This window comes from Aotus nancymaae, unplaced genomic scaffold, assembly GCF_030222135.1.
Source record: "Aotus nancymaae isolate 86718 unplaced genomic scaffold, 86718_ANA_hifiasm-v0.15.2.pri h1tg000010l, whole genome shotgun sequence".
NCBI classification, from domain to species: Eukaryota; Metazoa; Chordata; class Mammalia; order Primates; family Aotidae; genus Aotus; species Aotus nancymaae.
Window position 1 is genome coordinate 28,332,585 of NW_026988421.1, and position 26,745 is coordinate 28,359,329.

At 41.4% G+C, this 26,745-nt stretch overlaps 1 protein-coding gene across 19 annotated transcripts in view; it reads right to left on the minus strand.

The window, feature by feature from the left end:
• GBF1 (golgi brefeldin A resistant guanine nucleotide exchange factor 1) overlaps positions 1-26,745 on the minus strand; it is a 142,621-nt gene that overhangs the window by 97,810 nt on the left and 18,066 nt on the right. For all 19 annotated transcript variants that reach the window (XM_064373944.1, XM_064373945.1, XM_012439485.2 and 16 more), the window contains 2 exons: positions 14,867-14,972; positions 13,780-13,846 (listed from right to left, as the gene is read on the minus strand). In XM_064373944.1, the coding sequence (XP_064230014.1) occupies positions 13,780-13,846; positions 14,867-14,972 (173 nt within the window). Of the gene's footprint in view, positions 1-13,779; positions 13,847-14,866; positions 14,973-26,745 lie in introns of those variants that run through there.

The following is a 26,745-nucleotide window of genomic DNA, read 5'->3' on the forward strand; positions in this document are numbered from 1 at the left end:
GCAGGCGGATCATCTGAGGTCAGGAGTTCGAGATCATCCTGGCCAACATGGTGAAACCCCATCTCTGCTAAAAATACAACAATTAGCTGGGCATGATGGTGGGCGCCTGTAATCCCAGCTACTCAGGAGGCTGAGGCAGGAAAATTTACTTGAGCCCAGGAGGTGGAGGTTGTAGTGAGCAGAGATCATGCCATTGCACTCCAGCCTGGGCAACAGAGCGAAGACAACGTCTCAAAAACAAACAAACAAAAAATATTTGTTTTGCACCTCTAGACTTCAATTCCTAAAAATTGTGTCAAAAGCCAAGCCAAAGAGGACTCAAATGCAAAGTTGCATTTTATTAGAAAAGACAATCAGCCATTGATAACTTATCCTATGGTACAACTGCAGTCAGTTCAGTTCTGAGATGGACAGACTGATTAAACAAAGGCCAATATAAAGAGACGAATCATACCATAGAACACATTATTAGTGAAAAAAAATTTTTAACAGACTAATCAACTCTAGGACATTCAAGGCCCTAAAAGCAGCTAATGAAGCTGCCATGTACAGAAGTTCCAGGGTCACTGCCAGGCAGTCAGGGCTAGGGCAGAGGGTGGGGGTGGGATGGACAATGTGGACAACACCAATGCTATTCTTTTGACCATCCTAGAACCTCTTTCAGCAAACCAAAGCATACAACAATTTCCTGAGGTCACATGTGGAAACTGGCAGACTTCAAACTAGTGCCCAGTTGTCCACTCAAATTCCAGAGCTTCTCAAATCACCAGCCCACTAGACCATAAACTATGAGAACAGGAACTGTGTCAGTCTCCTTGAAAACTAGGTCCCTAGAACTTAGTTCCGCTTCTGGCACATAGTAAGTAATCAAGAAATATTTGTTGAACTTCCATTAAAAGAAAAGTTCCTGGAGAAGATGCTCTTTTGGAGTCTTTCAGGACAAATGATTCCCTCAGCCTACCAAAATGATTCAAAAGGGTGGCCACATCTAATATGATATATTTAAACAATCTGTATAGCATCACATAAAAGAGATAAGGTATAAAGTGCAAAGTGACTAATCAGTCATAATTACTTCCACAATTCTTATTTCCTTGGGGGAAGAATACTTACTGTAATATTCTCCAGGATTATAAGGACTCAAATAGGCTCAAATTAATCTCTGCCTGGCAAAAGCTGATTCATCCAGAAACAACCGTCTAAATAGAACTGTCTCACTGAAAGAAAGTTGATAGGAATGAAGAATCCACTCATTCCCAAAAGTCAAAAGGGCTAAGGTGCCTCACAGAGTCCGTCAAAGAATGTCAGGAAAACGGTGAGAGGGGCACCCTGACTCAACAACCTCCTTGATTCCTTGCCCATGAAATAACATTGCAGATAGACAAATTCAAACCAGTGCTAGAACAGGAGTAAATCACAAACTTTCTACCAGGGCTTTCGAACTTTTTTGATCATAATGGATAGAAAAAAGTACAGCTTACACTGCAACCCAGAAAATAAAGGTTTCTAATTGAAACAAAAGTTTCAAAAAACAATATTCACCCTTCTTATTATGTATGATACACTATATAATTTCCTTTTTAAATCTTTTTCTCTTTTGTGGGGAACAGAGTCTTGCTGTCACCAGGCTGGAGTGCAGTGGCACCATCTCGGCTCACTGAAACATCTGCCTTCCCAGTTCAAGCAATTCTCCTGCCTCAGCCTCCCGATTAGCTGGGCTTATAGGTGTGTGCCACCACACCCAGCTAATTTTTGTATGTTTAGTAGAAACGGGGTTTCACCATGTTGACCAGGGTGGTCTCCAACTCTTGACCTCGTGATGCACCTGCCTCAGCCACCCAAAGTGCTGGGATTACAGGTGTGAGCCACCGCGCCTGGCGAGATATACTGATAATTTCTATTCTATTCTTTTTTTCCCTTCTTCCTGGTTGATTGTACCAGAAAGCAGGAAGTGCTCAAAGAGGTCATGTCAAATGACAAAGGAACCAGTTTGAAAACGATGCTCACTGTGGCCAAACTTGAAACAATGTGAGCACCAAAAGTAACAATTTAAAAAAAATGTGTGTAGTTAATTGTAAAACACTGAATAATATTCACAAGACCCCAGGAAAAGGTAGACCCACATTTGCCACCACTAGTGATCATCATCAGCACTCACTTCTGAATCTGAAAACTGACAATTAAAGGGAATGAATTAAGCATTTATCCTGCCTTTTTAGAAAAAACTGGTTATCCTCCAGTTGATGAGGGAAAGCAATTCTTTACAGAGAATGCTAGCTAATAAATGTAGAAAGAATGACAGAATTAGAAAAATCATTCTGTCACCAGTGAAATAAATGATTCAGTCAAACAATCAGTGGATGACCATTAGGTAAATGGATATTATATTAGAGGACAGGATGTTTACAAGGTACAAAATAGTACTTCACATATTACTTAAAATTACAAAAAGAAAAATTAACATATTTCACAATGAGGAGATTTGGCAGTCACCATCAGAAGCAAGTAACAAAACTTTTAAAATCAACAACTGCAGGACAACCTGACAGGATGTGCCTCCTGTGGTGATATAATATGAAATAAGGCCAGGCACAATGGTTCACACCTGTAATCCCAGTACTTTGGGAGGCTGAGGTGGGTGGGTCACTTGAGCCCAGGAGTTTGAGACAGGCCTGGGCAACGTGGCAAGACCCCATCTCTACAAAGAATACAAAAAATTAGCTGGGCATGATGGCATACATACCTGTAGTCCCAGCTACTTGGGAGGCTGAGGGTAGGAGGATCACTTGAGCCCAGGAGGTGAATGGAGGTTGTGGTGAGCCAAGATCACACCACTGCACTCCAGCCTAGGTGACAGGGCAGGACTCTGTCTTCAAAAATAATGATGATAATGATGATAATAATATATGAATTACATAGTATCATCTATAAAATACTCTCGCCAAAAATATTTAACCTGAATCTAATCAAGCCTTTAATCCTTTTAGTATATAACGTATGGGAAAGAGGAACAAGTTAAATGATACCACAACGTCACAGACAAACCCAGAATGTAGAATATTCTAAACATAAATGGGCTGGAATTCTCAAAAAGCCAACGCAAGAGAGAAAAAAAAAAAAAACAGAGAAAATTGTCTTTTAAAAGCCTAGGGCCAGGTGCCATATGGTTCACACCTGTAATCTCAACACTTTGGGAGGCTAAGGTGGGAGGACTGCTTGAGGCCAGGAGCTTGAGAACAGCCTGGGAAACATAACCAGATCCCATCTCTACAAAGTTTTAAAAATTAGCCAGGTTTGGCATGAGCCTGTAGTCCCAGCTATTCAGGAGGCCAAAGCGGGAGGATCACTTGAGCTGCTGTGAGCTATGATTGTGCCACTGTACTCCACCCTAGGTGACCCAGTGAGACTCCATCTCTAAAATAAATTAGTAAGTCTAAAAAGACATAAGTACCTAATGAAATGAGAATTTTGCTTTGATTTTGGTTTGTAAAACCAACTATGGCTATAAAAGTTTGGGGACAAATGTTTAATATGAACTGGATATTAACTAGTATTGGCAAATTATGGTTGTTTCTTAGTTATCATTATGATATTATGATTATGTAGCAGAATGTCCTTATTTAAGATGCATGCTGAAGTATTTAGGGGTGAAATGTCAACATGTTTGCAATTTATTTTCAAATGGATCATGAAAAAATGATACATACACATATATGGATAAAGCAAAAATGCCTAAATGTTAGTAATTTTGACTCTTAAGTGTGGAATATGGGTGATCATTATTCTTTCATTTTTTGCTCAGTTTAAAATTTTTCATCATAAAAAATCGGAGAGAAAAATGCCATGCAACCCATTACAGTGATATAATTCACTAATGGAAAGCAACCTACAGTCGGAAAAACACCACTCTAGCCCATAGTAGGGCAGTTGTAATACCATCTCAGCTCTCACTTCATTTAATCAATTTGGTACCAGTTTTCTTAAATTCAAAAACTAATTTGGAATGAGGCTTTCTTATTCTACATCCTCTTATCAAGGGTCTCTCAAATTTTAGATTTTTCCTGACAATAACTCACTTTACTTGAAAACAAATCATAATCAGTGGAAAAGTCCCTGTCAGTGTCAGGGAAATCTCATTTTTCCCTCTATTTTTAGAGAATTTTTTTTTAAATTCAGGGCCAATCCCAGTTAACACCAAAGTGCTTTTGATCCTTTTCTTCCCCAGTGAATGTCCTCAACTACCCTTACCCTCTAGTTCCCAGGCTGCTTTCCAGGACACCTGGAAGCAAGCTGCATGGCTGACTGCAGAAAAACCCCAGCTCCCACACTACATCCGACCCTGCCTTTCCACCAAATCATATGCCAATTTATTGCCCTCTGATGTACATTCTATTAGGCCACTTCCTGGATGCCCCACTTCACACTGGGCCAGAAATGCAACACAATAATGTGAGTCCCACAAACGGGCAAGTAATTGCTCAATAAGCGTGGAACAAGAAAAGGTCAGTTGTGATCTGTGCACATGTGGCAGCCCTTCACAACTCGACCTACAGTGGTAACAGTGGTAACAGAATGCTGATGTTACAGAAGAGACATGCCATGAGAAGCTAGCCAACAGACAGCCAGAAGTGCTTGTCCATCTAAGTTCTTTAGGATCTTCAAAGAACAAAGAAAAGGAATAAAGGCCCCTAAACTGGTGAGGAACAAATTATCTCCTGGTTTCCTAGAGCAAAACTGAAAGCCTAAAGTAGTCATTGTTCTCCATCTAACACTCTTTCTTAATGAAGTGATCTGAACTGAAATGATCTTATCTCCATTTTGCTCTATAGCCAACTATCTTCTAACAGATGCCAGGAGAGAAAAGACAAATGCACTCACCCTTTCCATAAACATATCCACTATCACTTCAGAAACTAGGGTGATCAACTAAGCATCTATGAACATAGAGAGGTAGTCAGAGAGGGACAAGGTCGAGACAAACTCTTCATTATATCTCCTAATCAAAATAATACATCGAATTTCAAGCATTTGGTTTCTTCTGAAACCCTTTTGGCATTTGTCCTGAGTTTGAATGGGAGGAAAAGCAGGAAGGAACTCTGCCTGCCTCCTTGTTCGAAACAAAACAGCAGCTGGCTTTCTCTCTTTTTACTCATCTGACTGCTGTCATGGTAAGTTGGGCATATACTCAGAAGTCTGAGGCCTCAAGAGGTAGCTGTGCTAAAGAGGACAAAGGCAATACCACCACCAGCAACTCTGATACCCACCACAGACCACACTGTTATACTGCCCCCTAACCTTTGCTACAAGAAATTAGGTTTCTCCTTTTGAGAGCTCAGCTATTAAGAATGCTCCTTCCTCTTTTTTCACAACTCTTTTTCTGATACATGCAGTAAAAAATGTGCCCTCCCACCAGCCGGCAAACTAGTTCTGACGACTAAGTATGCCTGGGTATGAAGAAGAGAAAAAGTGAGAGCTGAAGCCATGAGAAGTCAGACTCTCAAGAGTCTTCATTTTCTTATCTTGAGTACAAACAAATGTTTGGAAGAACTTCTTGGTTTAGAAGTGTCAAGTGAAGAGTATTAACAAATCATTTGGGGAAGGCTCCAGTAAAAAGAAACGGCAAAGTCAAGTCATCAAAATATAGGCCTCTTGGAGCCACCCTATTAATATGAATAGTCTCGGAGGAAAAAAAGAATCACAGTACCTTTATTTACTCTGTGCTGAAATGTCCACAAGTCTGTGACCACTCAAGTTACCAAGATTCTAAGGTGCCAAAGCCAGTCTGACTCAAATTCAAGTCAGATTCTAATGTATTACTCAATGACCTTCAAACTAATATAGTCTTATATTATAAACCAAGAAAGTAAAACAGGGTGCAGGAAATGGATACTTTTAAGTGTGCCTGTTGCCTTTCCTAACACTCAGCCCTTCACAAAATTTGTTGGCCAAATTTTATCACATTTGGTTCTTTTAGTTTCTGCTTAGGCCTTGAACAATTCACAAGCTCAGTTCCATGTGGGACAAAGCTAATTACTCATTCAACCTTCTTCTCATGCTGATTAATAATAATATATTACTTACTCCCTAAACTATAGACCTCTGTAGGAAAAAAGTATGCATTTAATCAACAGAACTCCAGCAAATTATTTTCATATAACATATTCTCTTTTTTTTTTTTTTTTTTTTTTTTTTTGAGACAGAATCTCGCTCTGCCACCCCAGCTGAAGTGCAGTGGCACCATCTCAGCCCACTGCAACCTCTACCTCCTAGGTTCAAGCAATTCTTCTGCTTCAGCCTCCTGAGTAGCTGGGACTACAGGCATGTGCCACCACACCTGGCTAATTTTTTGTATTTTTAGTAGAGACAGGGTTTCACCATGTTGGCCAGGCTGGCCTCAAACTCCTGACCTCAAGTGATCCACCTACCTCGGCCTCCTAAAGTGCTGGGATTACAGGTGTGGCCCAGCCCATATAATATACTCTTATTTCTTATTCAGTCTTTTCCCTGACAATGACTACTAAAATTTCTTTTCTCTATACCTCCTCATTTTCCAAATGAAACAGATTAAACTTGAGGTAGGAGGCATTCTCAAATAGTTTCTTTTCTATCTAAGTGGCTTACTTCTAAGAGACCCAGGCCAGACAGGTGTTAAGTCACAGTTCCTCCCAGGGTGGCTTCCAGACTCTGTTTAAATGTTCTCTGCAAACCTCTGGAGGTTAGACGGACTCAAACGTCCTAGCTCAGAATCTGAATTCACAAAGCTTGAGACACCCTACAGGTGTGTTTGTCCAGGATAAACTATATTTAAATAAACTCCTGACACATCCACTTTCTCCTGGCACCTGCTTCTCCCTCCTAAACTCAAGCACACCATAACTTGCTGTCCCAGTAAGCTCTGTAAAGAAATATCCTATCCCCCAGAATTATGCTATGCAACCCACCAATGACTTCGGGAATATCTAAACTCTGGCCGTAACAGCTTTACATGCAAAAGCCAGACAAGCAAATATAAGCTATTGTTTTTGCTTATTTCTTTGGCTTGTTCCTTAAGGAAAGAGCAGGAATAAAAAAAGATGGCAACAGATTGCTCTCACTCACTGTCATCCATTCCAGGCCTAATAGGGACCATATAGCATAAAGTAGAGGCCACAAAAGGTTAGCTTTGGAATGATCAGCTAGAGTCATTAGTCTTGTCAAACCAGTGGCTATGAGGGCAGGAAGTCTGACTGACTATTTACAATTATAGACCCATTTCCTAAGTACCTAAGAAAAATGCCTGGCACATAGCAGATAGCCAATAAATATTGGTTAGAAGCAACTCAATAACCTAGGCCCTGAAGGAATCCAAATCTTGGGGAACCCCCAAAAGAAAAAGTCTAAGAAGCTAGAACAATGTTATAGATAATACATGTACCTATAATGAGCCTCAAGACCACCTTAGTCTTACACTGAGAACCCCCAATCCTGATAACCAAAACTGCACATTAGGTCCTCAGAGCCAAAAAAAAAAAAGGACTGGGACTAAATCTCCAAAGGCAAACTCCTCGCCACCACACCCCTGACACACACACAGTCACATGCATACCCTAAGAAGTCTTCCTCAAGCCCTGACCCTAAAGGCTTTAAAGTCATTAAAAGATGATCCCATAAGAGATGATTTTGGTTGTCTGTCCCTCTCTCCCTCTCTGTCTCTCTTTCTCTTTCTTTGAGATAGGGTCTCACTCTGTCACCCAGGCTGCAGTGTAGTGGTGCAATCCTGGCTCACTGTAACCTTTGGTTGTCCCTCCCTCTCTCCTCTCTCTCTCTCTTTCTTTCTTTGAGATAAGGTCTCACTCTGTCACCCAGGCTGGAGGGCAGTGGTGCAATCATGGCTCACTGTAACATCAAACTCCTAGGCTCAAGTGATCCTTCCACCTCAGCCTAAGTAGCTGGAATTATAGTTGTATGCCACCATGCCCAACTAATTTTTTTAATTTTTATTTTTGTAGAGATGGGGGGGTCTTGGTATGTTGCTACCCAGGCTGGTCCCAAACTCCCAGCCTCAAGCAATCCTGCTGTCTTGACCATCCAAAGTGCTAGATTACAGATGTGAGTCACTGCACCTAGCCTGGTTGTAATAGTTTTGCTTTAAACCAAAAATTTTCTGGAAAAGAATCTCTTTGTAATGATCTAAGTTTAAAGACCAAGGACAAAGACAGACTATATCTGGAGGTGAACGACCACAACCAAACACCACAAATCACAACTGACTATAGCCCTTTCCATAAAGCTACACGGGATGAAGAAAACTAAGGCTTGCAAGGACTTATCTAGTCTGGGAACAAAGAGATGAAAGACCATAGACCATACTGGCTAGAAGCATTCCTATAAACTATCTACTTTTGTCAGACCCAAAACCAAGAGCAATATCAAGTATCCTGATATTTCGCTTTCCCTTCCATGCCCCATCCCATGCCATGGACCCTACCACAAGGTCTAGCTGTGAGACTGAAGATAACTCCAATATGCAAGAGCTCCAGAAGATTCCTAGAAGGATAAAAGGAAATGTGTCTTTGGACTCTAAACCCATAGCAGGGCTTGGGCAGATGTAAGAAAGAGGCAGTACCCCTTCTGCCCCTAAGGCCAGGATACCCCAGCCCTGCAGGCAGCACAGAGTTAACTACCCACCCGCTTTGAGAAGCACAAAGGTACATCACTGCAACATGCCTAACATTTACATTGCCTCTCTCTGCTCATTAAACAGGTTTTGGTTAAATAATGAACAAACTGTATTACAGACTCCGATGAGAATTCCAAAATTATAAATCAACTGGGAAAGCCCAAAGGGGCAGACAGACAGGGAGGGGGGAGAAGGATAATATTGACTAATATAAAGGGCGCAGCTTGACAGTGGATATTCCTGCCACACCTGATCAAACACACTCCGTGGGGGGAGGGGAAAGAGAGCAAGAGAGGGGAGATGGGACAAGACAGCCTGAAATTTGCATCCGGAAAAGATTAAAACAGATTCTTTGGGGATAGAGAAAATACATAATATATATTACTATAAATGCAAAACTGTACTAAAAGCTAACTCAAATGTCAAAGATTACAGTTTGAATAAATTTAAATATAAAAGCCATGTGCTTCCTTGAGTTAATGAGAGAGACATAAAAGGACAAACTGGGCCAGAAGCTGAACAGTACCTTATGCTGCCTTTGCTGGGCAATGGGTCCAAAGCACAACAGTGACTTTAGAGACTTCCCTTCACAGCTCTGAGCCCTGAGAAAAAACTGGCAAATTCATCACTTCTGACACCTACATTTGCCTCCTTTATAAATTGAGATATTATTCAAGTATATAATTCAATGATTTCTTGTATATTCACAAAATTATGCAACCATCACTACTATCTAATTCTAAAACATTTTCATCACCCCAAAAAGAAACCCTGTACCCACCTGCAGTCACTCTCCATACCCCTTCCCAGCCCCTGGTAACCACACAACTGTTTTAACTCCTTCAGAATAATCTAAAGAGTCCTGAGAGGAATTCAAGGCCAAATGAGGGAGAGCAGTCAAGTCTCTCACTGGTGGTAAGCTAAGGCTTCATCCAAAGCAACAATATGCAAACTTTGCTGTTGGACATCCTTTTTCTTCTGAGAGCAATCCTCTTTTCAAATTTGGTATTATTAGAGTATCTTATTACTCTAAATGCTATAGAACATGTAGTCATCATATAGTTTGGGCAAATACTGACTGTAAATGTGGTCCAACGACATACATCTGTGAGAATAACTAGTATGCACTTAGCTAACCTTACTGGAGAAACGGACTTATTTCCTTCACAATAATCAGATAATATTCTTGGAGAAGTAGTGTAGGTAGTACTTACATATTTTAAAGATTCTTTCTACAAGAAAATAAAACAAAATCATTTTGGTTTACTGACAACGCCAGTCACCCATTCCCATCAGTGATAGTCTTACCAACCAAACCAGCAGAAAGCCTAGAAAAATGCAAACAGAAAGCCTTTGAAAAAAAGGACCATGTCCAAGTCAGTTTCATGAGTTAAACTGCATAGAAGCCTAGAATTCCTGCTGTCCCTCCTCCAATTTAAGAGGTATACCTTAAGTGGTCATATAACACAAGCACATTCCCTTCAGTTTTCTCTCCAAGTTCAAAACCCTTTCCCAGCCTTCTACCATTAATAAGCATCCAGGAAAGCAGTCCTCCTGACACTGCCAATCAGAAAAATCTGTTTGTTTCTGTAAAAGAAACAAGAATTAGTCATGGGTTGCAGAGTCCAGGACCACAGGGACAGCTGATCCATAAACCTGCTCCTGGGAGCCAGCACTGTGTGTGGGGTCAGAAGTAGTGTGAAGACCATGAAATGCTCTATTTTAGGTCCACTCTGTCATTTTCTCAGGCAGGTAATATGCTAAAACCTAAGAACAATGTAGCAACCTTGGCAGGCACCATTTCAACATATGCCACAGCTGTTGGCCTTGGAAAACACTACTACCTTCCTTCTCACTCCAGTGGAAAGCTTAGCAACACCCAGCAATGTTCCTACTACCAGTGACAGAACTGGCTCCTAAACACTCTGGTTTTACTAGTTCCAAGAGCAGATAATCTGGCTGGATTTCTAACCCAAGGACCTAAGAAAATCAGGCGGCAGATTCAACTTTGACAGCTCTTAAATAGTCTACAATTCCTAGACTGCATCACTCACCACAGGTATGGTCTCTGAGGTAAAATCTTGGGACATGTTAGGATGAAGAAAATAAGCAGGGGATCTGGATTTGATGGGAGACAGGAAATGTGGCTCTGTCAGGATAGCAGAACAACCTTAGCTCCTCAAGGTTTGCAGAGTGCCCAATAGGCATACAAGGCTACTCCAGTGTGAGCGCAGTCATTTTAGGGTATTCCCGGCCACTTATAACAATCCTTCACTGTGTATAAGATGTTTACCAAGTGTTTCCTATTATATTAACTTGTTTGATCCTCTTAATATCTCTTAAGAAGATAGTACTCTGAATTCAAAACCAAACAAAAAGAACTGTAAATCTCCACTCATTACCTTTCCTTTCTAATTAGGATATGTAAGCTTTATCTGTAAAATTAGAAAAAAAAAAATCTGTGCAAGTAGCCAACATTCTAAAGCAGCCAATTACCCGTAAGTACAGGCTGTGAAATAAGAACATGCCACCTAGTAGCAGTATTAGCCCAGCTAACTAGTTAACAATTGCCTCCTCTATACTTGATCCTTCTTGGCTAACATTTCCAAAGCTGTTTCAATTGAGTGAAATTTGCTCCTTTAAAGAAAATACGGTTGGCAGGCCAACATGGGTGGATCATTTGAGGTCAGGAGTTCAAGAACAGCCTGGCCAACACGGTGAAACCCCATCTCTACTAAAAATACAAAAATTAGCCAGGCACGGTGGTGCATGACTGTACCAGCTACTTGGGAGGCTGAGGCAGAAGAATCCCTCAAACCTGAAAGGCGGATGTTGCAGTGAGCCAAGATCACACCACTGCACAAAAAGAAAATATGGGCTGGGTGCGATAGCTCACATCTGTAATCCTAGCACTTTGAGAGGCCAAGGCGAATGGATCATCTGAGGTCAGGCATTTCAGACCAGCCTGGCCAACATGGTGAAACTCCGTCTCTAGTAAAAACACAAAAATTAGCCGGGTGTGGTGGTGCACATCTGTAATCCCAGCTACTCATGAGGCTGAGACATGAAAATCACTTAAACCTGGGAGACAGAGGTTGCAGTGAGCCAAGATCACACCACCGCACTCCAGCCTGAGCAACAGATAGAGATGCTGTCTCAAAAAAAGAGAATGAAAGAAAATATGTAGGGAACCCTTAGATAACTTCAGCCCATGTTTAGCAAAGTAAAAAGAATTTTTCTCCAGATCTTCTCCCACATTTCTAACAAAAAGAAGAAATTTTCTTGCTTATTGTTTAATTTGCAGAAGCCTAAACACTATCCAATGATAGTCTGACATATGTCACTAGTAAAAAGCATTCCAGAGTTATACACTGCAGGAGCCCTTTACAGTCAACAAAGGAACATAGCTCTGAGGCTCTCCCTTTCAGTCTGTATCTACATCCCCTTGGTTTTGACACCTTCCTCCTTCCCTGCCAGTGTGTGTATATATGTGTGTATTTTATACACACACACATAATATAAGGCACTTAATGTATATATTCTCCCCTAATCACATGTACAGAAGCAATATAGAGCAGAGGAAAGAGCCCTAAACCAGGCATCAGAGGCCTGAATTCTAGTTTTAACTCTACCTTTTAGGATTAGTGTGACCTAAGCTAAATCACTTTAAACTCCACTGGGCTTCAACCTCTTTCATAAAAAGGGGACAATAACTGTCATGCCTCTCTCACAGGGTTGTATAAAAGTTCAATAACGTTAATAAATGTGAAAATGGCTTTGAAAATTCTAAACATATGAATATATTACATAAGCTTATCATGATTAGGAAAATGGGGCAAACAAAGGGACAAATGACTCTGTAACACATGAAGATTGAAAGATCATGAAGACTGAAAGCAATGCAATAAATCAGGGGTTGGAAAATTGCACCCATGGGCCAAATCTGGTTTGCAGATTCTTTTTTTCAAAGAAAACATAGGCCAGGTGCAGTGGCTCATGCCTGTAATCCCAGCACTTTGAGAGGCCAAGGCGGGTGGATCACCTGAGGTCAGGAGTTTGAGACCAGTCTGGCCAACATAGTGAAACCCAATCTCTACTAAAAATACAAAATTTAGGTGGGCATGGTGGTGTGCACCTGTAATCCCTACTCGAAAAGCTGAAGCGGGAGAATTGCTTGAACTCAGGAGGCAGAGGTTGCAGTGAGCTAAGTTCATGCCACCGCACTCCAGCCTGGGCAACACAGCAAGACTCAGTCTCAAAATAAAAAACAAAAAGAAAGAAAGAAAATATAGGCCAGGCACAGTGGCTCAAACCTGGAATCCCAACACTTTGGGAGGCCAAGACAGGAGGATTGCTTGAGTTTAGGCGTTTGAAACCAGCCTGGGCAACATAGCAAGACCCTGTCTCTATAAAAAAAAAAAAAAGAAAGAAAAGAAAGAAAAAAAAATACATATTGCTCATTCATTTATGTATTATCTATGGCTGCTTTTGAGCTACAAAGGCAGAGTAAAGTAGTTGCGCAGTTATGTATGGCCCACAAAGTCTAAGTTATTTACTATAAAGTCTTTTTTTTTAATTTTTTTTTTTTTTTAATAAAGATGGGGTTTCACCATGATGACCAGGCTGGTCTTGAACTCCTGACCTCAGGTGATCCACCCACCTCGGCCTCCCAAAGTGCTAGGATTACAGGCGTGAGCCACTGTGCCCGGCCTTTACTATAAAGTCTTTTACAGAAAAAGTTTGTCCATCTGTTTTTTTGCTTTTTTTTTAAGACAGAGTCTTGCTCTGTCGCCAGGCTGGAGTGCAGTGACATGATCTCGGCTCACTGTAATCTCCACTTCCTGGATTCAAGCAATTCCTCTGCCTCAGCCTCCTGAGTAGCTGGGACTACAGCATGCAGCACCATGCCCAGCTAATTTTTTGTATTTTAGTAGCAACGGGGTTTCTCCATGTTGGCCAGGATGGTCTGGATCTTTTGACCTCGTGATCCGCCCACCTCAGCCTCCCAAAGTGCTGGGATTACAGGCATGAGCCACCATGCCTGGCTGTCCATCCTTTCAATAAATCAAACATATATTTTTTTACCAGGCCTGGTAATCCACATACATGTGGAGACTTACCTGTTATGTTGTTCAAAACCTCCTTTAGATGACCAAAACTATGCAGCAGAGGATCCCGTTCTTCATCCTGTAGAACATGTAGATTAAAAGTAAGTCATTCTTGGGCCAAAAGAGGAAAAGGACAATAAAGGACAGATCAAAAGCTCTTTCTCTGAATCCAATCAGAAAATCCTGTAAGTTTTCCTTCTGAGGAAAAGAAAATTAGCCATAGTTCATATTTTTCTGTTCCGTAATCTCTTATTTCATAGAGATACTCTGGACTTATCCAAAATAGTGAATCCTTAAGTGCTAATCTATATTATCACCATAGCACTCAAGCTACTACGGATTGCCAGATTCTTTATATGTGTATTACTCTGTCTTCTCTCCTTTTTTAATACTCATTATGTGATCATACGTATTCATTTCAAAGATATTCCTGATGCCATTCTCACTTCTAAACCAATACATTTTTATCAAAGAACTTGAGAAATTTCCAAATGCACTTACCAAATATGTTCATATAAACTCCCAAGTTGGCAATTTCTAAACTTGTTTTTACAACTGCACCAAAAATCATCTTACCCAATTCTACAAATAAAATCCTCAAACATACATATATAACAAAGAAAGCCTACTGTATAACAGGTAAGTTTCTTACTCATCTGATTGGCAAGATATGTCCTACTCCATCTATGGAAGTCTGCTGAACTCCCAAGAAGGAGTACCATCACTAAGTCATGTTCAATGTATCAATAACTACCCTGATTTAAATAAATTTGATAGCTTATGACAGCCCTAAAGAATCAGAAAATAAGAAATCTTTCTGACAGTTTTGGGCATAGTAAAGAGGTCCTAAGCACAGTATTTGCTTAAGCTGTTTACAAAAATATCCAGAAGAAGAATTGTGTCATCTTTTGGGTCCCAGAGAAAAAAAGACAGCCTATATATCTGATGCTAGTTGGGATAAAACAAAAAACAAGATATTAAGAACAACTCTGAAATCCTACTATTTTCATTATTACTGGGAATTTGATTACTCTTTTAACCATGCAACAGATCCCCTACAAAAATTAGTGACCAGGCTATTTATCCATTTCCCACTTACCAGTGGTGTATGGGTGCTCCATCGGGCATTTCGTTTGATGGCCCCAACCACAATGTTAATCTCCCCTTGAATGATGTAAATATTCTTATCCACCATCCTGGCAAACCTACCAAAACAGTTAAGAGAATAGTCTACTGGTTAGTATTTGGTTACCCAGAGCATACTCATGCTTAAAAATTAGTATCTGATAAGGTTAGAATTGTGATTTAACTTTTCAGCACCAAGATTTTCCATACTCATAAAATTTGTAATGCTAAAATGAGATGAAGTCTATATGATGGTATGAATCCAACTATCTGGCTCTCCTAGGGGGTCTTTGGACGTTCAGGGTAATCCAAGATACAACTCAAAAAGAATCAATCCAAATAATTTCTCAAAGGCACCTCAACAATCTTTAGCAAGCATGTCAAATTCTTCAAAATCAATTGTTCCCAAAGTCCTATGATGCCTTTAAGTATACAGATTCAACTGTAATTTCAGCTTGTTATAAACAATATTTCTGGCCAGGCGTGGTGGCTCATGCCTAGAATCCTAGCACTTTTGAGAGGACGAGACAGAAGGATCTCTTGAGCCCAGGAGTTTGAGACCAGCCTGGGCAGCATAATGAGACTCTCTCTCTCTCATAAATATTTTATATATATATATACACACACACACATACACACACACATATATATGTGATATACATAAAAATATAATAGTCTCTTTGTTCTTTTTTGTCTATTCAATAAAGTTACAGTGAAGATTCAAGTTAAAGAAAAGAATAAAGGTTGCTGGAAGAATAGCATTGGTTTGGAATCACAGTTGTAATGTCAACCTAAAGGCTGCATCTGAGCCAGGTGAAGTGGCTCGCACTTATAATCCCAGCACTTTGGGAATCCAAGGCAGGAGAATCAGCTGAGCCCAGGAATTGAGATCGGCCTGGGCAAACAGTGAGACTCAGTCTTTACCAAAAAAAAAAAAAAACTAAAAAATTAGCTAGGCATGGTGGCATACACCTGTAGTCCTAGTTACTAGGGAGGTTGAGACAGGAGGATCACTTGAGCTCAGGAGTTCAAGGCTGCAGTGAGCTATGATTCTACCACTGCACTCCAGCCTGCGTCACAGAGCAAGACACTATCTTTAAACACACACACACACACACACATACACACACACACACACATAAAATATATGACTGCATCCAATCTGCCCAGTCAGTTCCAGAAAATTGGACAGTGGCAGTGACAAGACCTTTGAAAAGTTCTGAAAACTCATGTTAACTTACAGCAAGGAAGCACTAATATGATATGTAAATATAAAATAAAAGGTCTGGGCTGATGTACCCAAACTTATAACCATAATTACTTCTAGAAAAGGTGTGTGAAATCAGGGTGCAGTCAGAGGATACTTGAGCCTTATCTGTAATGGTTTTGTCTTTTGGTTGTGTGTGTGTGTGTGTGTGTTTGCGTGTGTTTTTGTTTTGTTTTGGTCTGAGACAGAGTCTTGCTTTGTCGCCCAGGCTGGAGTGCAATGGCGTGATCTCAGCTCACTGCAAACTCCACCTCCTGGGTTCAAGCGATTCTCCTGCCTCAGCTTCCCGAGTAACTAGGATTATAAGCACACGCCACCACGCCCAGCTAATTTTTGTATTTTTAGTAGAGACGAGGTTTCACCATTTGGTCAGGCTGGTCTCAAACTCCCAACCTAGAGATCCACCCACTGTGGCCTCCTAAAATGCTGGGATTACAGGCATGAGCCACCAAGCCCGGCCTTGTTTTTTTTTTTGTTTTTTTGTTTTGTTTAAGACAGGGTCTCCCTCTGTCACCCAGGTTGGAGTCCCATGGCACTGATATGCCTCACTGCAGACTTGAATTCTTGGGCTCAAGCAACCCTCCCTGCATTAGCATCCTGAATAGCAGGGACTTCAGGCGAACACCACCACACCCAACTAATTTTTGTATTTTTTGTAGAGATGGGGTCTCACTTTGTTGCCCAAGTAGATCTGTAATGCTTTAATTTTTTACAAGGAGGTCAGGCATGGTGGCTCACGCCTGTAATCCCAGCACTTCAGGAAGCCAAAGTCTGTAGATCACTTGAGGTTGAGACCAGCCTGGCCAATATGACGAAACCCCATCTCTACTAAAAATATAAAAATTAACCGGGTGTGTTTTTGTAGCTGGGATTACAGGGCTCCTGTAATTAATTACAGCAACCGGAGTAGCTATAATCCCACCTACTTGGGTTGCTGAGGCAGGAAAATTGCTTGAACCTGGGAGGTGAAGGTTAAAGTGAGCTGAGATCACACCACTGAACTCCAGCCTGGGCAACAGAGACTCCATCTCAAAAAAATAAATAAATAGGCTGAGTGCAGTGGCTCACACTTGTAATCCCAGCACTTTGGGAGGCCGAGGCGGGTGGATCATGAGGTCAGGAGTTCAAGACCAGACTGGCCAACACAATGAAACCCCATTTCTACTACAAATACAAAAATTAGCTGGGCATGGTGGCAGGCACCTGTAATCCCAACTACTTGGGAGGCTGAGGCAGGAGAATCGCTTGAACCTGGGAGGTAGAGGTTGCAGTGAGCCGAGATCGCACCACTGCACTCTAGCCTGGGCAACAGAGCGAGACTCTGTCTCAATAAATAAATAAAAATTTTATTTTACAAAGAGAATGTATTACTGTACTATCAATATAATTAAACATTAATAATGATAAGAGGTATATAATTTCTGCCCTTGAGGCATTTATACAGTTTAGTGGAACAGATAGGAAAACTGAGACACAGCCAGAGATATAAAGAAATTTTCCCAGCAAGTAGTTCCATTTGTATATTTTGCATAAGATGAGGCCCCTCAGAAAGTGAAAAGCATGAAAACCACCGTGATAAAGGAAAAAGAAACTGGGTAAAAATTTTGTCCAGGGGCCAGGCACGATGGCTCACACCTGTAATCCCAACACTTTGGAAGGCCAAGGTGGGCGGATCGTTTGAGCCCAGGAGTTTGAGAACAGCCTGGACAACATGGCGAACGCTGTCCCTATAAAAAATACAAAAATTAGCCAGTTGTGGTAGTGCACAGCAGCTGTAGTCCCAGCTGCTAGGGAGGCTGAGGTGGGAGGATTGCCTGAGGCTGGTAGGTCGAGGCTGCAGTGACCCGTGTTCATGCCACTGCACTCCAACTTGGGCAACAGAACGAGACTCTGTCTAAAAAAAAACAATAGGCTGGGAATGATGGCTTACGCCTGTAATCCCAACACTTTGGGAGGCCAAGGAGGGCAGATTAAAAGGTCAGGAGTTCGTGACCAGCCTAACCAACATGGTAAAATCCCATCTCTACTAAAAATACAAAACTTAGCTAGGTGTGGTGGTGCACACACCTGTAATTCCAGCTACTCGGGAGGCTGAGGCAGAAGAATCACTTGAACCCAGGAGGCAGAGGTTGCAGTGAGCTGAGATCGCACCACTGCACTCCAACCTGGGCAACAGAATAAGCCTCCGTCTCAAAATAATAACAATAATAATAATAAAAATTTGTCGACACCCACAACACCTCCCCAGTCCACAAGGGCATCCAACACAAGATTTATATTCGGCCGGGTGCGGTGGCTCACGCCTGTAATCCCAGCACTTTGGGAGGCCGAGGCGGGTGGATCACGAGGTCAAGAGATCGAGACCATCCTGGTCAACATGGTGAAACCCCGTCTCTACTAAAAAAACAAAAAATTAGCTGGGCATGGTGGCATGTGCCTGTAATCCCAGCTACTCAGGAGGCTGAGGCAGGAAGAATTCCCTGAACCTAGGAGGCGGAGGTTGCGGTGAGCCGAGATCGCGCCATTGCACTACAGCCTGGGTAACAAGAGTGAAACTCCGTCTCAAAAAAAAAAAAAAAAAAAAAGATTTATATTCATGACAATTTAAAGAACTAGGTTAGTCTCAGAAGACCATCTGCTTTCCAAATGCTCTAGGAACACAACAATGTTCTCTTCTCAGAAGGTTCAATGATATGAATGTACAACAATACTCTCTTCTTCTGAGGAGGAGGAGAACTTAGAAATAGAAGATAAATTCAAAAATGATTTAAAGTATCAGAAGAGAAAAGATTAAATCTCTCCTAGTATTTCCCCTTCCTGCTCTAGGTCTCTGAAAGGACTTATAAGAAACTGCTAAGAGGTTGCTGCCTCCAGGGAAAGAAACTGGATGATGACTAGGGAACTGAGTGACTGGGGATAGAAGTGAAAGGAAGACTAACTTTTCTCTGTATATTCTTTTTTACCTTTTGAATTTTGTGTCACAAACATTTATTACCTATTAACTATTTTTAAATTTTAATCAACTGATTTACTAAAATCAAATAAGCTCTTTAGAAAAGAACTAACCACTATCTAAGATAGCAAAGATCTGAGCAAAAAAAAATCATTGTAAAAAAGAAACATCTAGGGAACGAAGAGGAATTATTTTCAAGTACTATGCAGAGCTGCCTAATATCCTTCTAGATCTCTGGGTGTATGTCTCCTCACTCAGGGAATCTCCAACAGATTGTGTCCTTCAGCTTCAGATGGAAAACTGATGAACCACCTACTGCCTCATAGCCAATGGCTGGGAAATCCCTTATCACAAGTCACAAAGGCCTCCAGAAATCTCATAAAAGTATAGTAGAAATGAACTTAAGATTCATCTTGAGTCAGAAATAACAAGAGAAATATATCCATTATGTACCCACAAAAATGAAAATTAACAGAAAAAAAGAAGAGAGAGAACAACTAAATACATGCCAATTAACACCCTTAGCCAGATAAGTCACTGGCCCAGAGACTCCAAGTAACACGTACCCTTGAAAGCACTGTCCACTTAAAGCTGGGCCTAGAACATTCCCCTAGTGCTTTGTCGCATCCCAGTTACCTCAACAGGATCCAAAGAGGAGTCACTGTATCACTTGGCAACTCTATCTAGATCTAAACAATCTAAACAAAAGCAGGAGAAAAAGAAACAATAAATTGGATTCTTATTTAATGGAACACTAAAAATATAACTCAGATTATTTAAATATGAAAAACAAAACTTGAAATCTCTTAGAAGCTAATATAAGACAATATTTTCTTGTTCATTTATTTATTTATTTATTTTTTTGGGATAGGGTCTGGGTATGTTGCCCAGGCTGGACTCAAACTCCAAGGGAGAATTACCTAAACAGGAAACAAAAAGCAAAACCTCTGAAAAAAAAATGGTTAATTCAGCCATGTTAAAATTTAAAATGTCTGTTCAAAAGACACCATAAAAAAAGAGGAAAAAGATAAGGCAAAAACTGCGAGAAAATATTTGTAGCACATAGAACTAATAAAGGAGTAATATCCAGAGTATACAATAACTGCCCCAAAACTATAAGAACTAGACATATAATCTCTCCCCCAAATTGGCAACAAACATAAACCAAATAGGCATTTCACAGAATAGAAAACATAAACAGCAAATTAAATATATGAAAAGATTATTGGCTTCAATAATCAGGAAAGTTACAAAATAAGATTATAATGACATATCACACTCCTGAAATAGTAAAACACTTTAAATCTGACAATACTTAAAAGGCCAGGCATTCATGCATTTTGGGAGGCCAAGGCAGGAGAGTCACTTGAGCCCAGGAGTTTGAGAACAGCCTGGGCAATATGGCAAAACCCCATCTCTACAAAAAATTTAATAATCAGTAGGGCACAGTGGCAGGTGCCTGTAGTCCCAGCCACTTGTGAGGCTAAAATGGGAGGATCACTTGAGCCTAGGAGGTCAAGGCTGCAGTGAGCCGTGATCATGCCACTGTACTCCAGCCTGGGCAAAAGAGTAAGACCCTGTCTCAAAAAAAAAAATGTTTTTAAGTTGGTAAAAAATGCAGACCAAGTGGCTGGTATGTATCTAAATTAATATGAATTTCAATAATAATTTGGCATTATCTTACAAAGTTAAAGCACTTCATATCCTGTATTTCAGCAATTCCACTTCTAGGACTATACTCCAGAGAAGCTCACGAAAAAATTGAGAATAGTGGCAAGGGGCGGGGAGCGTGGGGGAACAAACAGGGAAGGGCATACATGCAAGCCTCAGTTTTGGTGATGTTTTTCAAGCTGAGTGGCAGCCATTGGTGCCCCATATATGTTATACACATTCTCTGTATAAAATAGACCCTTGGCTGGGCATGGTAGCTCACACTTATAATCCCAGCACTTTGGGAGGCCAAGGTGGGCAGATCAACTGAGGTCAGGAGTTTGAGACCAGCCTGGCCAGCAGGGTAAAATCCCCACTCTACTAAAAATACAAAAATTAGCCAGGAGTGGTGGTGGGCACCTGTAATCCCAGCTACTTGGGAGGCTGAGGCAGGAAGACTGCTTGAACCCAGGAGGTGGAGGCTGCAGTAAGCCAAGATTGTACCACTGCTCTCCAGCCTGGGCAGCAGAGCAAGATGCCATCTCAAGAAATAATAATAATAATAAAATAAAAGACTCTGAAAAAAAAAATAATAAAAGACTCTGAAAAGTTCCTTTTTTTTTTTTTTTGGAGACAGGATCTTATTCTGTCAACCAGGCTGGAGTACAGTGGTACAATATTGGCTCACTGCAACATCTACTTCCTGGGCTCAAGTGATCCTCCCGCCTCAGCCAACCAAGTAGCTGGAACTACAGGGGTGAGCCACCATGCCTGGTTAATTTTTTTGGATTTTTTAGAGAGACAAGGTTTTGCCATGTTGCCCAGGCTGGTCTCAAACTCTTGAGCTCAAAGCAATCTGTCTGCCTTGGCCTCCCTATGTGGTGGGATTATAGGTGTGAGCTACCTCCCATACCCTGACATTCCTACTATTTAAAGTCATGGTCTTTGCTGCCACTTTGCCTTTGCACATGATGTTCTCTTTCTATTCTAAATGTTTTTTCTCATTTTTGTCCACCTGATAAACCCTTACTCATTCCATCCAAAAGTCAATGAGGGAGTCAGAATATCTCAGTGGTTCTAAGAACAAGCTTACCACCACTTATTTACTTTTTTTTTTTTTTTTTGAGACCGAGTTTTGCTCTTGTTCTCCAGGATGGAGTGCAATTGCGCAATCTCAGCTCACCGAAACCTCTGCCTCTTGGGTTCAAGCGATTCTCCTGCCTTAGCCTCCTGAGTAGGTAGGATTACAGGCATGTACCACCACGCCCAGTCTCAAACTCTCAACCTCAGGTGATCTGCCCACCGCGGCCTCCCAAAGTGCTGGGATTACAAGCATAAGGCACTGCGCCTGGCCCCTTTTTCTACTTTTTTAGTAGAGTCAGGGTTTCACCATGTTGGCCAGGCTGGTCTCAAACTCCTGGTCTCAAATTCCTGATCTCAAGTATCTGCCTGCCTTGGCCTCCCAAAGTGCTGGGATTACAGGCACGAGCCACCATGCCCAGCCACCCACAGCACTTTGTACTTATCTCTATTTAAACATATCTTGGTTGAGCACAGTGGCTGATGTCTGTAATCCCAGCACTTTGGGAGGCCACGGCAGGAGCATCAGTTGAGCCTAGAAGTTCAAGATCAGCCTGGGCAACATGGCAAGACTCTGTCTCTACAAAAAATTTAAAAAAATTGGCTGGGCATGGTGGCACACACTGGTTGTTCCAGCTACTTGGGAGGCTAAGGCAGAAGGATCACATGAGGCCAGGAGTTCCAGGCTGCCCTGAGCTATGATCCTGCCACTGCACTCCAGCCTAGGTGACAGTGTGATACTGTCTCAAATAAATAAATGAAAATAAAAATAAATATATCTTATACCAATTTATAGTTATTTATTTGGTATATTCCCACTGTCAGACTATCAGGCTCTATCTCAGGGGGAAAGACCATGATTTATTTACCTTGTTATCTCCAAAGCCTGACACATAGTAAGAAAATGATCAATAAATACTGGATGAACAAATAAATAAACTAACATCAAGACTCCAGATTGACTCAATAGTGGTGCAGCACACATCCACCTGATGAAAAATGACTTCGTAGAAGACAATGACTCTGAGCCAGACGGGCAAATCTTTTTTCTGTATTCTATATTTGCTTCTCTACCAGAAGTTAAAAACCTTCATACAGGAAAAAAGAACCCCTATTTACCTACCAGCCAAATTATAATGCTGCTTTTTTCACATGTATCTTCCTGACATCTCCTCAAGTGTTATTCGCACATTCACATTTTTGTGAAATATATAATTTTTAATGTAACTGTCAATTTTTCACATATATCTTATTGTCTTTGGTTCTAAATAGCTGTTATTAGTACACTAGTGTTTAAGTTTTTTTTCTTAATCACTTTTATTTTATTTATTTTTTTGAGACGGAGTTTCGCTCTTGTCTCCCAGGCTAGAGTGCAGTGGCTCGATCTCAGCTCACTGGAACCCCACCTCCAGGGTTCAAGTGATTCTCCTGCCTCAGTCTCCAGAGTAGTTGGGATTACAGGCTCCCACCACCACACCTTGTTAATTTTTGTATTTTTAGTAGAGGCAGGGTTTCACCATGTTAGCAAGGCTGGTCTTGAACTCCTGACCTCATGTGATCCACCCACCCTGGCCTCCCAAAGTGCTGGAATTACAGGCATGAGCCACTGCACCCGGTCTCTTGATCACTTTTAAACATTGTCCTTAACCACGTGCAGTAGTTCTCATTTGTAATCCCAGCACTTTGGGAGGCCAAAACAGGAGGACTGCTTGAGCTCAGGAGTCAGAGACCAGTCTAAGAAACATTAAAAAAAAAAAAAAATTAGTGGGACATGGTGGTACATGCCTGTAGTCCCAGCTACTAGGGAGGCTAAGGCAGGAGGATCACTTGAGCCTGAAAAATCAAGGCTAGAATGGGCTATGATGACCCACTGCACTTTGGGCAACATGGTAAAACCCTGTCTCTACAAAAAATGAAAATATCAGGCAGGTGTGGTGGCATGCACCTATAGTCCCAGATACTCAGGAGGCTGAGATGGGAGGATCACTTGAGCCTGAGAGGCAAAGGTTACAATGAGCCAAGATCTCACACTACTGTACTCCAGCTTGGGTGGCAGAGAGAGACTCTGTCTCAAAAAAAAAAAAAAAAAAAAAAAAAATTGTCCTTATCCAACTAACAAATAAATTCTCCAAAGGCAAAAACGCAAGTTTTTCTTTTTCATGATGCCTTTGTGTCTAATACAGAGCTGTGCAAACCAAGAAAACTGATGGACTTTCTGAAAAGGTAGATGGTAGTAGAGAGCTGAAGGACCAGTAATAAGCCCTTCTAAGGTTTATGTTTACTCAGTCCCTTTAAAAGCCAGAGAAACACTAAAAATGCAGAGCATTTAACATTTCTAGAGGTGGTCTAGGAACACCCCACAGTTCTGTGCTTTACTGAGAATACCCAAAATTACTAAACTAGTGAACAACTTACTGAGCTCAAAAAATTTACTCAAAGGGTGGAAGTAAAAAGTTAAACTGGGAAACAAGCTGGTGCCGTGACAGGGCATCACTGGAAAATCCTCCAAGACCTGATCATCAGGTGACCCATGTACCTCAGCTCTGCCATGCCATCTCCTCCCACTGTGGAGATTCTGAGAGTACTCAAGAACCAATTACAAGGTAAGCTACTAATATGTCCAAAGCTGTCCCTTCTGCCAGCTTGGAAATGAAAAATGAAACAAAGCTTCTCTATCTCACTCCATCTTTTAGCCACTCAGGGCACCCAAGCTATAAAGGTGACAGTTGGCAGAGTAGGACAGAGAAAAAAAGTCTGTGTGATTACGCATAGAGAACTGCAGTGATTAAGTCTCATAAGGCCTGCCCATTCTGTATATCAAGGGTCATCATCCAGTAGCCATTGGGCAGAATCCAGTCCACAGACATATTTTGTTTGGTCTGAAAAAGACTTAACAATATTTTTAACTAGTTTTCAACAATTAGGAAACATAACGATCTAAAGTTCCAGTTTCTCCTGAAAAATAGAAAGAGTGGTCATTCTGTCCCTGCATTCTAAAACAGTAACGATCTGCTGAAAAAGGAGCGCTTAGCTCTTTTAAATAAGGGAATGGGTTGAGCATAGCGGTTCATTCCTACAATCCCAGCACTTTGGGAGGCCAAGGTGGGAGGATTTCTTGAGTCCAGGAGTTCAAAATCAGTCTGAGCAATACAGTGAGACCTTGTCTCTACAAAATATTTTAAAAATTGGCCAGGCGCGGTGGCTCATGCCTGTAATCCCAGCACTTTGGGAGGCTGAGGTGGATGGATCACCTGAGGTCGGGAGTTCGAGACCAGGCTGACCAACACAGAGAAACCCTATCTCTACTAAAAACACAAAAATTAGCCGAAAGTGGTAGTGGGTACCTGTAATCCTGGCTACTCAGGAGGCTGAGGCAGGAGAACTGCTTGAACCTGAAAGGCAGAGGTTGCAGTGAGCCGAGATGTGCCACTGCACTCCAGCCTGGGCAACAAAGCGAGACTCAACCTCAAAAAAAAAAAAACTTTTTTTTAATTAGCTAGGTGGCCAGGCATGGTGGCTCATGCCTGTAATTCCAGCACTTTGGGAGGCCAAGGTGAGTGGATCGCCTGAGGTCAGGAGTTTGTAACTAGCCTGACCAACATAGTGAAATTCCGTCTCTACTAAAAATACAAAAAATTAGCTGGGTGTGGTGGCGGGGGCCTGTAATCCCAGCTACTCGGAAGGTTGAGGCAGGAGAATCACTTGAACCCAGGAGGCAGAGTTTGCAGTGAGCCGAGATCGTGCCATTGCACTTCAGCCTGGGCAACAAGAGCTAGACTCCGTCTCAAAAAAAAAAAAAAAAATTAGCTGGGCATAGTGGTGCACATCTGTGGTCCCATGGTCACAGCTACTTGGGAGGCTAAGGTGAGAGGATCACTTGAGCCCAGAGGTCAAGGCTGCAGTGAGCTGTGATTGCTCCTCTGCACTCCAGCCTGGGTTACAGAGCAAGACCCTGTCTCAAAAAAAAAAAAAATTAAAATTAAAGATTAAAAAAAATAAAGGCATGGGTTCTCCAGTATACCACAGTTCCCACTAATCCAAATACATTCCCATGTAATTCAATTCACTCATTTACATTACCTGCCTGGTATTTAGGCATGTGAGCTTGTAACCCCTGGTTTATATGATTGGCAAATCATTACTGTGCCATCATACTTAATTTCCACTACTACTGGAACAAATCATCACTTCTATGATTACTTCTATTATTATTGGGGTTCAAATCAGCACAGTGCTCAATATTTCTTTTTTTATTTTTTTATTTTTCCTGAGAGTATACCAAGTAAAATATTTTCACTTAATTAAACAACTACAGTTGAACATAATGAAATACAAAAACAGAATAACAGCTAAACATCAGCCCATTATATTTACATAGCTCTTCCAGTCTGAGGATAAAATTAACCTCCCCTTCTCCCTTAAATTCAATCCCCCCATTAACCCAACAACAGAATCATTCTAATCAGTCACACACAGCCACAGGGATACAGAGTGTAATCAATCAATGAGAAGTGTCACACAAAGATTAGGATGATCCTTGCAGTGAATACTCTATAAATAGAGTCTCCTCAAAAGCAAGAGCTGTCTTCTTCCTCTCTAGCTGCCCACAGTGGCCAGTCTAAGTACCCTATCAATGAGCTTATTATGTAAAAGTGGCAGTCATCCTGACTTCTGGAACACAGGGAAATAAAATAGTAGTGGAACTTTGAGAACTCTGAGCTGAAACTGGGATTGGTGCCCAGCTACTGAGGAGATGTGTCTACAACCTGAGTTCCCACTGTGCCAGTGAGCATCACTGTCAAGACTGGAACACGGCCGGGCGTGGTGGCTCACACCTGTAATCCAAGTACTTTGGAGGCCAAGGCGGGTGGATCACCTGAGGTCGGGAGTTCAAGACCAGCCT